The sequence below is a fragment of the Curcuma longa genome, chromosome 19 (assembly GCF_044706935.1).
Source record: "Curcuma longa cultivar G26 ecotype Majalengka, Jawa Barat chromosome 19, ITB_CL_G26_1.1, whole genome shotgun sequence".
Lineage (NCBI taxonomy): Eukaryota > Viridiplantae > Streptophyta > Magnoliopsida > Zingiberales > Zingiberaceae > Curcuma > Curcuma longa.
The window spans coordinates 2,683,904-2,698,412 of NC_133879.1; the positions used below are offsets into that span (position 1 = coordinate 2,683,904).

At 38.4% G+C, this 14,509-nt stretch overlaps 1 protein-coding gene across 1 annotated transcript; it reads right to left on the bottom strand.

Annotated features, from left to right (window-relative positions):
* Positions 1 to 2,252: 2,252 nt before the first annotated feature.
* LOC141812663 (protein SAR DEFICIENT 4-like) lies at positions 2,253 to 4,859 on the bottom strand. The gene is given in 3 exon segments (XM_074700679.1): positions 2,253 to 2,588; positions 3,802 to 4,648; positions 4,651 to 4,859. Coding segments are annotated over 3 exon segments (1,020 nt in total). The 5' UTR covers positions 4,816 to 4,859; the 3' UTR covers positions 2,253 to 2,580.
* Positions 4,860 to 14,509: the final 9,650 nt, after the last annotated feature.

Sequence of the window (14,509 nt, forward strand, 5' to 3'; positions counted from 1 at the left end):
TGAATTCCATAAAGGATCTATGCGAAAACTATATTTATGCAACGCTCACTATTGATCATAATTTTAAAAAACTTACTCATACATTTTACATGTGTGAAAGATGTTAGTAAGTTTCCATATGTCATATGATGTGAGCGTTGAAAGAACACAATGTACTACATCAATTCTTATGGTCTATTCTTTAGTTTTCTCATTTTCATTGGTAGAAAAAGGTGAAATCGTCGCCTTGATCGACTTTAAGCTCGTATCCTTTACTAGCTTGTTGATTACACTAACAATATAAACTTTAAACCAACTCTAGATCTAAGGGTTCTAATCTTGTTTTTGATAAGTCCACACATACTATTCATCTCTTTGATGATAGGGTTTTCGTTATAGGCAATGTGAAGGTTAAATTAGTAATGATAAATAACACAGTAAATTTAAGAAAATAACTAGGAAACTAAATAATTGATGATGAAATAGATAGGTATTAAATGAATAATGATGAAGTGGATAGAAATAGAATAATCAAAAAATATTATCAAAGTAAGTATATAATAAGATCATAATAAAATAGGAACACGGAGAAAAAAATATACAATTCATATAAATCAATTAACTTACTAAATTTGACGACATTAATTTTTAAAGAAGAAACAAGCCTTTGGCTTGCCCTGCCATTTGGCTAGTTGAATTCCTTTGGATCACTGGGGTCCGGGCTTGCTATGCCCGATCAACTCTTCTGCATAAAGGTGAAATCCATCACTTTAACGGTCCCACACGATCAACCCCACGACCATCTGTGAGGAGGTAAATCGAGAAACTGCAGTTGGTCGCGACGAGGGTGTTACCTGGCTTCGCCAGGATTCGAACCCTTGCCCTCTTCTGCAACTCTGCTACATCGTAACTAACTCAGCTATGCCTCGGGGGCTTAAAAAAACTGTAATGGGTAAACTTTTTATAGTGACTGGCCCCATCGTCGAAACGGCCCCATATCAGAAAACCCCCTAAGGGATTTTTTGGAGGCACGGTACCACTAGGTTGATAAGAGCATACTGCCTTAACAACACCTCAGCCAACAAATATATGTTGCTAAAACTTGAATCGCACAGTATCTCAGTCAACAAATACATGTTACTATGAGGATTCGAACTTGAAATCTCAAGCAACACATGTCTCCATGCTTACCACTTAGGATAAGACACTTCAACCAACTGATATTAGTTCTGATGATGAGTTCAATATATATTTTTTAATCTAAGCATTCAGTTCTTCAAACTGATTGATCTTGATTGATCTTGAAGATGATCAACACAACCATAAAATTTTTTCACTAATTAAGATAAATATGAAAAGCATAAAGTGGTTCGACATTCACAATTGAAATTTCTAGGAATCAATCATGTTGGATAAATGTCTTTGTTAAATATTGACCATAAATACTTCTGTTTGTTTGTCTCGCTCGTACCTTTTTCACTTGCGTTGTGCCCCAAGGGGCATGATGAGTTCAACATTGAAGCTTGATGATGAGATTTTTCTAAAAAAGGTGGAATCTGCCACCCCAACAGCCTCACACAGTCGATCCCACAACCATCTATGAGAAGGTAAATCAAGAAATTACAGTTGACCACGACGAAGGAGGGTATTGTCTCGGTTTCGTCGAAATTCGAACCCTTATCCTATCCTACAATTCTACTCTGTCGTAACCAACTCAACTATGCTCCGAAGATTTGATGCTAAGATTCAATACTTTTGATTGTGGTGGTGGCAAGACCAACTATCATTCCAGAGTCACAAGATTACATTTTGCAAAGAATCACAGGCGCACATTATTTTGCAAAGAATAACAGATGAACATATTTCACTAAGACGAGATTTAGTTCCCATTTGACTTGGATGGAATGAATTGGTGAATTAGAGGAAACTGATATCGATTTATTTATTTATTTTCTCCTTTCTGAATATCTTTTCGGATAAACAATGGCAAACTTGAAAAGTTTAAAATAATCATCCCCTCTATAATTCATCCTCCCAATACACCATTCAAGTAAACAAACTCTAAATGAACATGCCAATGCCACATATCTAACTCTCAAAACCCTAATGAGCCAGGTTACTAGTATCTGCCATAAACAAGGTTGACATTTAGATTTAGGTGTTAAAATTGCATTTGGCCTTGCTCCCATTGATTTTCGTTTACATACATTCACCTTTTACCTTTCACCTGCAGACCTCTGTAATTCATTTGAGAGTTTCAGGCCTCTAGTTGTTTCTACTTGATGGATTCAGTTCAAAAAATGTCAAATTGTCTCATCTTCAGTGAATTAAACAGACCAAACTGAGAACTGACAACAGGAGCAATTTAAGCCTGTCTTATGTGGAGAATCAAACAACACACTCTTACATCGACGAGTGATGAAAACAGGTGAGGTGGATGCCAAGTTACCTCGACTCTGCATAGTTGACAACTGCATTCGTCTGGAGAATGGAGATCAAAATGTGAATTACAGTGTTCAATCCTGATATCTGAACCCACCAAAACACGGCCAGGGCAAGTTGGAAGCATTTTTCTTTGTCAGCTATTGATTTCTTGAACATTTAGGATCCTGTGGCACAGACCAGGAAATATCAAAATCAGTAAGACTTATGGCCGGAATACAACTGCAGAAGACAATGGCACACACGATTATAGCTGAAAGTAAACGTTTCAGGATGAGAAACTAGAGGGATGAACATTGGTACAACAGCCTGTTTGGTTGGAATAATGAAATTGGGTAAGACTTCATGAGTACCAGGAGCAATTCAAGCAGAACAGCTATCAGTTGGCAGTGGCAAGAACTAAGGTTCATGGAATGAAATATATGAATCCTTCTCATTTCTGTATTTGATTCACAGAAATGTTATATGCAACTGAGAAGGAAGGATCACCAAAATTTTAAATTTTATAAGAAATATCACATCTAATCCCCTTGGCTCACTTAGTTGTTCAATGACCAATTTTGACTGCTCCAACCCTGTGGCCCATCTAGCTTGCCTTCTCGATTTGGTTCATTCGACCCACATTTTTTGCCTTGGCATTTCTAGTCCACTCAATCTACCTGCCTTGTCCAGTCCACTATGCTCTTTTGGTCTATCGACCTTGTCCAGTCCACTCTACCTTTCTGGTCCACTCAACCCTTTCAATTCCCTATGCACTTGGTGACTCAATGCTTTGGGTCCACCTAACTTCTTAATTCACCTAGCCCATCTGACTAATATGGACCTGCTTGGTTTGCTTAGCTCGCATAGGCCATTCGATTTGCTCTTCCTGTTCGGTTAGCTGAATCTGCTCAACAGGCTAGCCCACCAATCACCCAATATACTAGTCTACTTGCTTTCTCCAACCCACCAACACTCAAATCGGCACATTCACCTTGTTCAAATTAACTGTCCACCTTATTCAACATGTATTCTTTGAAGAATAAATAAGTATTTCTTGAATTTGAATGGTTAAGAAGGATGAAAAGGGAATAGTAACTCATGCTACATTGAAACATGCAAAGGTTCCACCATGCATAGTAAGAAGGATGAAAAGGGAATAGTAACTCATGCTACATTGAAACATGCAATAGAAGTTCTGGCATTCTGATTGAGCAGAGGTAACTAGTATTACCTTCTAGGACTGCAAGAACACAACTGAAAATTGCAAAATTTCAAAAACTAGATTGAAACTTGTAAAAAAGTAGGATAATTTCACATATCTACTGTGCAGGTACCACTCAAAATTGCGCATTGAGTATAAAGGGAGAAGACAAACAGAATTGAACTGCAAACAGCTACCTTTCAAAGAGTTCTCATATGCCAGTTGTGCAGCGAGAAGGTCGACCACCGCCGTTCCCACAGACTTGAACACCGTCACCTCATCGTCGCTCATCCTCCCCGCCGTTGTTCCACTGACCAATTCGACCAGCGTACCGGCCACGTCCGCAGGCGTGATAACACGTCTCTTAAATGCGCCGACCAACTCCCCTGCTTCCTCCATCGCCACCTCAAAATCCACAAACACCCTTCCCCGAGCCAACGCACCGTCATCGCACTCCCTCATCGTAGGCGTAAACGATCCCACCAGATCCAGATGCGCCCCGGGTTTGAGCTTCTCCCCCTGCACGATCGGGATCTCGGAGCTCGTGGCGCAACTCACTACGTCACCCAGCGCGATCACCTCGTCCAAGATCTCCGAGTATGTAAAGGTCACCCCTTTGCCGACCTCGCTCTCCTCTTCTTGCAATTTCTCGGCCAGGGTCCGAGCTTTGTCGGGGTTCCGATTCCAGAGGATGACCCTTTCGATGCTTGGTCGGACGATGCGGTGGGCGGCGATGAGGTAGGGAGCTAGGGCACCGGCGCCGACCATGACGAGGATGCGTGAGTCGTTTCGGGCGAGGAATGAAGCAGCGATGGCGGAGACAGCGGCAGTGCGGAGAAGAGTGAGTTGCGATCCATCTAGGGAGGAAATGGGAACGCCGGTGGCGGCGTGGAAGAGGGAATATGAGGCGTGGACGCCGGGTAGGTGGTGGAGGGTGGAGTTGGAGGGGAAGGAGGTGACGATTTTGACGCCAAGGTAGGGAAGGGAAGGGGAAGAGGACCAGGAGGGCATGAGGAGGAGAGAAGCGGAGGGAGAGGAGGGGAGGGGAAAGCGCTGCGAGGAGGGGAGTGGACTGCGGCGGCGAGGGATGGGAGGGAGGAGCGGAGGTGCGGGATGAGGGAAGAGAGGGGAAGGACGCGGCGGATTGATTCTGCATCGAGGAAGGAGAATCCGCCAGGGGCAGGAGGTGGAGGCGGCGACGGCGATGCCATGGCGGCGGCTGCCGGAAGACCGTGAGGTCGCAGTGGACGAATTGTCCCTGGGTGCTTCTCAGCAATGCTCCGGGTCAACAAACCATTTCTGCTCTCATAAATGAAATAATGTTAATTAAAATTTTTTAAAATATATTTAATTTGGTAAAGTCAATCTAAATATATTTGGTATGTAAAAGAGAAATGTTAGAATTTTCAAAGTTGAGGATATAATTTTAAAAAGAAAAAAGAAGAAATTTAGGTTCACCCTCCTTTTCATCCTTCTCAAATTCTAAGTTTGTTATTTATTTAGAAATTCTCATTTACGTGCACGCTCCTGAGTGGTGGGGAGAGAAAAATAATATATAAAATACTCAAAAAGAGAGTTAGAATGGTGTCGAGAACGGATCCCGATAAGCCACTCCGACGTTCAAATTAGGGTATGACATGAGGAAGGAGTTTTATGCCTTGGGGAAGTTAGAGTTGATGTGTATGTACTTGTATCCATGGGTATGGGTTACCTTTTTATAGTAGTTGATCTCCGAAGTATTAGCATCCATTTGAGAAATATTCTGATATACCTCTTCCTCTCTAGAAAGATTCGGTCAATTTATATATATATATTTTGAGAATATGTTCCTACCTCTTCGGTAGAAACGGCTCTGGGTTCCCCGGATTGGGTGGGACGACCCTATCTCCATACAAGAATCATGCTCTAGGAGTCGACCCTTATGCAGGAAGCGTGTCGAGGCCAAGGCATGAGGTCGGCCCGTGAGGCAGTGAGCGTACCGAGATTAAGGTATGAGGTCGGCCCATGAGGCGGAGAACATACCGAAACCGAGATATGAGGTCGACACGTGATGCAGGGAGCGTACCGAGACGAGGCATGAAGTCGGCACATGCTGCAGAGAGTTTGCAAAGACCGAAGCAAGAGGTCAGCACGTGCTGCAGGGAGCGTGCTGAGACCGAGGCATGAGGTCGGTACATGCTGCAAGAAGCTTGCCGAGATCAGAGCAGAAGGTTGGCACATACTGCCAATGGCGGAGCCAGCCCGGGTGATTTACCCGGGCTGATCTCCGACGGTGGGCTATGCCGACGAGCTCTGAGTTATTTTATCCGGGCTGGCTCTTCTATTTTCTTTAAAAAAAAAATTCTTACGTAAATTTAAACTGTTTCGCCGTGGAGCACCCGGACTATAGCCCAGGTAAAGTAAAACGTGGCTCCACCCTTGCATACTGCAGGGAGCTTGTCGAAACCAGAACAGGAGATCGACTCATGCTGTAGTGAGCTTGTCGAGACCGAAGCAGGAGGTCGATATCTTTGAATCGGTGTTGAAACCATCCACGGTATAATCGCTGGAACAATTATAATGATTGATATTTTATGCTATAGCATATTTTAGTGAATCATATTTGTTCATATTATGCTCTCAGGAAATTATCGACATAGTTTATGGAGAACTCACTTGATGACAAACTTTAAAATTGTCATTAAAAATAACCAACATATAATAAATCATTCGTTTGTTAATGATTGTCTATACATGTTCAAGTAGTCAAATAGTCATAGCTTCATCCTTAACCAAGATAAAACTATAAAGATCTATATGATTGTAGGGTTTGAAACCCCAATGAAGATGGAGAGCTGACGTTAATATGAAAGAATGAGAAATAAATTTTAGTGGAGCATTTGTCGATTTTAGATTGGTGTTGCATGTCTTTCTTGTTTACGAATTTTATTTTTTTCTCTATTTTCTTAGAATGCTAGTGGAATAAATCATCTCAATAAGAGAAAATCGAGGATTGACTTAATTTTAGAACATCAATGGTGATTGCATCTTCTTTTAAGAAACCATAGCTTGTTGGATTTAATTTCTCAATTTTAGTGGGCTTACATGTTAATTAATAACACATGGCTATGTTGTGAGCAAACCTGATAAAGTGATGTAATTGATATTTTAATTATGAATTTGTATGTTATTGTATGTGAGTGGTATGTGTGGAACACATTAATTCGTTATCATTAATATTGATAGATGGTTAATAGATTTCAGATCTAATGTTTAATTTGGTTCCTTAAACAAGAAATACTGTCGAATGAATCATCTTAAAGTTTTAACGTCAAGTGGTATCGGAGCCACTTGTTTAAGTTTTTAGAATGAATCATAAAGTTTTGTCAAGTGGTATCAGCCAACGTTTGGATTTCGACAATTTTGGATTATAAGTGTGTTTTGCATTAGATTTTGCAAAATCGATGCATATTCATCGAATTTTGGAATAGAAAACCTAGGAATCCCACTAATTTGTGTTGTTTGTGTTTTTCCTAGAAGAACATTGACAACTTTGAGTAACCGCCACTATTTTTCATAAAAATCATCGCTTATGATCCATAAAAATCTAACATCATCTTTAATAGTTGACTGAAGCATTTGATCAGTCGATTGCTATGATAAAATCGAGCACAGAATATTTTCAGATCGACTGGAGCACTCGACTAAATGTGATCAAGCCAACTGTCATAAGGATCAGTCGACTGTTGTGCCCAAGGTAGCATATATAATATTTTAAAATCGACTGAAGCACTCGACTACTTCTAGTAGTCGACTATCATGAAGTATCAGTCGACTATTGCGCTCCAGGTAGTGTATAGAATGTTTTCAGATTAATTGGTCCAGTTGACTGACTAGTTGATTGTTGTGTTTGGATCCAACACAATAAATTTAATAGTCGACTATGATACTCGGCTGCTATGTTTGGATCACGCATAATAAGTTTAACAGTCGACTATGACACTCGATTGCTGGTTTAGCAATCGATTACGATACTCAACTATTATGTTTGGATCAAGCACAGTAAGTTTATTAGTCGACTACTGGACTCGATTGCTACTGTAAAATCAAGTACAATGTAAAGTACAATCAAGTAATGTTGTTTGGTTGGATTTCTTAAGGTTTCTTATGAATCTATTTGCACATATGCTACTAAATTAAATTAATATTTTCATCCAAGTGAGAACTATTAGATAGATTTGATATATTTTTATATGGATAGATATATATTTATGCTAAGAGTGATTAGACTAAAAGAAAGTCATTTTTAGGTTAGATATATGTTCAAAGGAGCTCACTTATAAACATGCGTTTATGTTTATCATACGCATAGTATGTCAGTCCAAAGGAAGTCATGTTATATGACTTACTAAAAAACTAGTGAGTTGTGTTGTAAAATACATGTAACAAAACTTAGCTCATATCAAGTAACATTTTATAAATCATGAGTATAATGTGTTGACCCAAAAAAAAGACACATTATGTGACGGACTATGATGGTCATGAACTATAATAAGAGAATACAGCTAACAAGTTATAATTTAGTTCAAAGATTAACTATAATATTGTGCTTGGTATCTCATCAAGAGTTTATTTATGTGCATATTTTATATTGCATTTCATTGTTAATACATATTTTATTCTTCCCTCTTTTATTTTGTAGTGCACTCAATTATTGCCAATATTAATAACATCCCTATGCTTACTACCACCAACTTTACTAAGTGGAAAGAGTATATAATGGTTGTACTATAGGATCATTTAGAGTGTTAGAGGGGGAAGAGGGTTAAACAATGCGCTTTACTTTTTCACTCATTTTAAAAATTTATTTTAAAACCTTTTGAGTGCACAGCGAAAAATAAAAAATCAAAGCACAGTATAAGTGACACATTTATTTTTATTTGGTTCACAGCTTTTGGCTACTACTCCAAGGTCCACAGTCCTTGACTGCTTTCGATGAACAATTCACTAATAAACTCTTTCTCACAATGAGAAAGAGTCTCGTCTTTTATAAAAATGAGGAACAGTAACATGTTTATCGTTCCTAGAAAATAGATGCACAAAATGATAAGAAATGATGCTACTAGTTACCGACTATAATTGAGAACTTAAGCATGGTGTCGATGTAGCGTCTTGGTGTCACGACAACGTTTCACGAGTGTAGAGCACGTGAATAGCAGTTGCAAAATCGTTGTGAATGATGTATTAAGGGTTCTGTTTGGAGGTGCTTTTATGGAGCAATCCAAGCGCCTGAATCCCCTTCTAGGCACCCCCACCTTGGTCTATCCAATCCGCTGTAATCACTGACTTAACCATCTCCGGGCCTGAAGGCTGATGTGGCGATTGTTGGATCAAACTTGGCTCGCTGCATCTTATCCTTCTTCGAGTGCTTGGAAGCTGAGGTGTCCCAGCCAATCAAGACTTGTCACGTCATCTGCCTCGCTGCCCCGAAGAAACACTTTCGAGGTGCCTAGATTTAGGCGCCTAGACCATCTGGGCCCCTAGATCCAATAGGTGCACCTGATTCATCTGGACTCCTGGAATCCTTTTTTCTGGATTTTATTTAAGCTTACTTTCCTACATCATAGAGTTAGAACAATACAGGCATAATATAAGAAATTAAGTTTTAACAGTCTCATAATTGTCTGGCTTTAACTTTGAATTTCCAGTAAAACTTTAGGTTAGACCAACGCCTACTATTCCCTTCAAAGGAATGAGTCCTCACATATTCATCTTAAAAGAATTTATCTATTTGCCAAACATCCAGTCCTCGAGACCTATTTGGACTTCCTTCTTAGCATCCGATTCTTTGACTCTTAGGACTTTTCTTTCGATGCCTGATTCTTGCTGACCCATTGACCTACTAGATGTCCGATCTACTAACTTGCCTAGACTTCTCGTATGGTGTCCTGGATCTGCTAAGACTTCCCTGTCCAGTCTCACTGACCAGGACTTCCTTGCCTAACCTCAAGTTAGGACTTTCCTGTGCTACTTGCACACTTTGCCTAGCCTCCAGTTAAGGCTTTCCTATGCTACCTGTACACTTAGATCATCTCATTAGTCTACAACATAATCTTAATTTGAACCCTTTGTCATTATCAAATCATGGGTTCGATTATTTGGTGCTTGTTGCACCAACAATCTCTCTCTTTTATATTATGACAATCTAGTTCAAAGTTAAGTATCGAATTACTTAAAAAATTATTTCTAAAATATTTTAAAGTTGAATACAAAAAAACTCCCCATTAATTCAGTCGCTTTCCCTGAAATTAAAATGGTATTTATTTTTAAAAATTACATAACTTTTGAAATTACTTTTCTCTCCCTTGAAATTGACGTGATCTTTTTAGCTTTAAGTTGTGAAAACCACTTAGTTAAAAAAACTGAGTTTTAGTGTAAGAATGCTTAGTAGTTGTACTTTGAAAAACACTTTAAAACTACTTAGATAAATGGTAGTTTGAAAAAATACTTTGAGAGACATTTATCTTAACATTTTTGAACACTTATCTTACTATTTTTGAAAAACACTTATCCTAATATTTTTAAAAAATACTTATCTTATCTTTGAAAAACTATCTTGACTTTGAAGTTACTCTCCCCTTTGACATAATAAAAAATAAGTAAGGTTTTGAAAGTAGTAGGAAGAAGGTTTTGAAATAGGTGTTTTAAGATTTTAAAAACTTAGAGATAAATATTTTCATGAAGGTTTGAAAAAAGTGTGAAAGTGAACTAAAATTTTTTGAAATGCAACACTTGTGGGAAAATAAACAAACATTAATGAATCAAAATAGTATTGACAATCAAGAACTTGTTAAGAGCCTAGAGTCCAAGTATGATGAATAATATATAAAAATAAAATATCTATAAAATTATCCTTATCAATATGTCTAACTTTTGTTACTAACTAATTATCGAAAGATAATAGTTTTCATTAAGTTTGTCAGGTTAAGTGTATGTTTCCAACTAGTCAATTACTATGAAGGATCACTTAACTTGATCTATGTGAATTTATATTTTTAGCTCAAATTTGTGGTGATACACTGACAAAAGCATCTGAAATCCAAGCTTGACCCTAAGCATCTCATACTATTCTAAGTGGCTCAATACACAAGCAAGTTAATCCTAACGTACTTGTGAGATGCTAGCTGCCTAAATCTATAGGTTCATGCTTTCTACTAAAAGACCTAAGCTAAATCCAAATTTCAATTAAGTTTTGAAAAACCTAAGTTGTTGTTGGTGCAAGGAGCACCAAATGATCGAACCTTAGTTTTGATGATGACACGAGGTTCAAGTTAAATGTGTGTTGTGTACTAACATGATTATCTAGTGTGCAGGGAACACAGGAAAGTCTTAGTTGAGGCTAGGTAAAGTAAATCCTAGTTGAGACTAGGCAAAGACAAGTCCTGGTTTAGAGAATCAGGCAAAAGTCTTAGCAAGGTCAAGTGCACTAAGTGCAAGTCCAGGCAAGTCAGGAGGATCGGTTGCATGGCAGAAATCCAACCAGGTCAGGAGGACCGGATGCGTGGTGGAAGTCTAGGCGATCAGGAGGACCGGTAGCTGATAACCCTAGATTTGCTATGCAATGTCACGAGTAGGGTTGCAAATTAGAATTTATAGATTTTATCGAAAACCCACAATTAATCCGAATAAATCAAGTATAGGGGCCTCGAGTCGTATTTTTCCAAGGACTAGTAGATAATTGCTTAATTTGAGCTTGGGTGTCGTTCTTTTGGGGTTTTCTATGAAAATGGGGGTTTTGGGGTTTTCAAAGTGAAATGTAAACAAAACTGAGCAAATAAATCAAAAATACAGTTCTAGTCTAAAAATAAAACCTAAAGCAATCTAACTCTAGCACAAGCTAAGTAAACTCAACAATTTGATGGCAAGAGTGAATAATCAAATGTTTGACGATGCAAAACAATGCAACAAAACGATTCCATGTTTATTAAAACCAACCATTTAAATCCTAAATTGCAATGAAAATGCTTAAGCTAGTTTATCCTAATCGAGAACTAATGGCAGTAACTTCAAATTCACACAACCAAAACTTAAACTATTCTAAAACAACTAACTACTCAAATTCAATTTAACCAACATCAAAGATGAAAACTAAACTACAAACTCTAGCCTACTGATACTCTGTGAGAAGGTTGGCACGGAACAGTTGAAGGTGGCACAAAGCAGCAACAAGCAAGGTTATCAGAACTTACCAAAATCCGTAACACGAACAGCTAATTGAACTCTAAACAATTTCAAATCCAAACACCAGCTAAGCATTAACTAGTTAAATTGAATCGACAAGGTTTTATCAGAAACACGAATTCAAGATTGAGAAGTTCAGAAATGAAAATTTCAAAAATGCAGAAACGATGAAATGCATCCACGGCTTCTTCTCCCTTTTGTTTCCTCAGCTGGTTGTCAATCAGCCGCCGGATAACCAATCTTGGTTCCGAAAATCCTTTAAAAAGCTAGTCTGCGATGGTTGAATTCCTTGCTCACGTCCACAGTTCTAAAGATCGAAGAAACCCTCCTCAATTCGGCAGAAACCTGTGTTCGAGTCACATTTGCTGTTGCAAGCTGGAATGTTGCTCGTGTCCTCGCGCTGATGAAGTTACTGATCCCTCGAGCTCACTCTAAAGCCTTCAGAGAACCCCTCTTCCGACTTCGGCCGCTGAGGAGACCGTAACTCACCGAGATTTGCAGGGAACAGAGGATTCCTAGCGGCGGAGAAACCCTCGCCGTCGCTAGCTTCCAGCCACCGATTTCCGGCCAACTCAGCGGTTCTAGCTTCCTCAAGGATCCAGTAGCACGAAGGAATTGGATTGGGTGGATGGGAGCTCGTGTACACGTACGTCGCCGAGCAGAGTTCTTCCGCGGGACGAAGCACAGTAACGGCGCTCACTGTTCATTCCCGAAGATTATAGCTTTTATACTTTGATTAATTGATTAATCTCAGCCGTCCATCTCTGATTCAACGGTGCACACTTGATCTCGGCTTTAGGGCAGTCTAGGGTTTCCAAAAAAATCAGGGATTTTTATCGGGCTCGATCTGAGTCATGTCCTCCATGTTGGCTTGATCAATTTGGCAATTTTGACTTGAGTTGACCACGGTTTAGCTCGAGTCGGATCCGATTTAGCCCTAAAATCAATTAAAATCCAAATTAATGCAAAAATTGCCATAAAATCATGAAAATTAGAATCAAGCCTCAGATTATGCAATATAGGACAATTAAGATCAAATCGATCCATTTCATAATTTATTTTCATATAAAAGCCCAAAATTGAATCGATTAAAATCATAAAAATCCTAAATCATCAAATTCCCCCACACTTACCCTTGAGCGTCCCGCTCAAGTCAACAAAATAAACTAGGATTGTACCCCCCTAGATCATCCTCAATCATGATTAGAAACAATTAAAAGAAAATTATCTAAGCTTGTAAAGTCTCAAAAGCTTAAATCCATGGATTAGACTTGTATTTGGTTAACCGCATAGTAAGTTTCACCTTTCTTGACTAATTGAGAAAAATGCATCACACTGAATCTCACGAGGTTGTTTTCAATAGATAAATCAGTGGCTCTCACCCTAATTCTAATTCATGATCAAAACGGAGATGGAGCTCACTCAAGCACTTAGGTTTCATGCATTTCCATAGGCTTGCTTGTTTTCTACTCTCCACTACCATTCATGATTTGGAATCCACATATACTAGGCTTACTGAAAATGTAGGGAATGCATGAACTGAGACAATTGAAATAAGAGTTTAGAAATGAAAATTCAAGAGAAAAGAAATTCAAAGAAGAAGAGAGTGAACATAAATGAAAAACATGGGTATGGTTAAATGTCAATCAATGAACCTAGCCACTCTTTCTTCTTTCTTTCTTTTGAATTCCATTTGTTTTGGTGTGCCTTTCAGATCCATGAATCAAATCTGAGTTAAACTCATATAGTTCCTCTCCTTGATACAAACCCTCCTCTTCTTTCTTTTGTTTCTTTTGTTAAACACCCCCGAATGTGCCATTTTTCATTCCTTCCTTCGAATCAAGCTCAAACCTTTCACATTTAGATTTCACAAGAGATAAGAAATAGCATCCAATCATCAGAAACCAGAATTCACCTCACACGAATCCACAATTTCAATGTATCATTGGCATGCTTAATTCTGAAAATTATTGAAATTGCATTTGATACTTTGCTTGTTCTCCCTTGTTTCTTGCTCTTTTGCTTCCATTCTTTTTGCATCATGAAGCTTGATTGATAATGCTAATATCCATGCAAAATTTTCGTGAAATCCAGATTCGGATTAATAGCAGCAAAATTATAGAACATGGCTGAAAATTAAAGCTGAAAAACTGATTTTTCTCAAAATGAATTCTTGCTTTTCTCTCTTGTTTCTTGCTCTTTTGCCTCCATTCTTTTTGCATTATGAAGCTTGATTGATAATGATAATATCCATGCAAAGTTATGTGCAATTTAAATTCGGATCAGTAGCTCAAAAATAGCAACAGTTGGCTGAAAAAAAAAATAAGCTGAAAAACTGGTTTTTCTGATTTTTTTTCTCAAAATGAAATTCTTGCTTTTCTCTCTTGTTTCATGCTCTTTTTCCTCCATTATTTTTGCATCATGAAGCTTGATTGATAATGCTAATGACCACGTGAAGTTCTGTGCATTTTGAGCTCAGATCAGTTCCATAAAAATTGTCAAAGTGGGCTGAAAAATAAAGCTGAAATTCTGATTTTTTTTTTCTGATTTTCTTCATCATTTTTTCTCTTCTTGCTGCCCTCAACAAATTGGATTACTTGACATCTAAATTTGTTGTTTAGAAATCAACTAAATTGGAGTAGTTTTTAACGTGGTCCCATCTGTAATACCCGTAATTTTCCTACC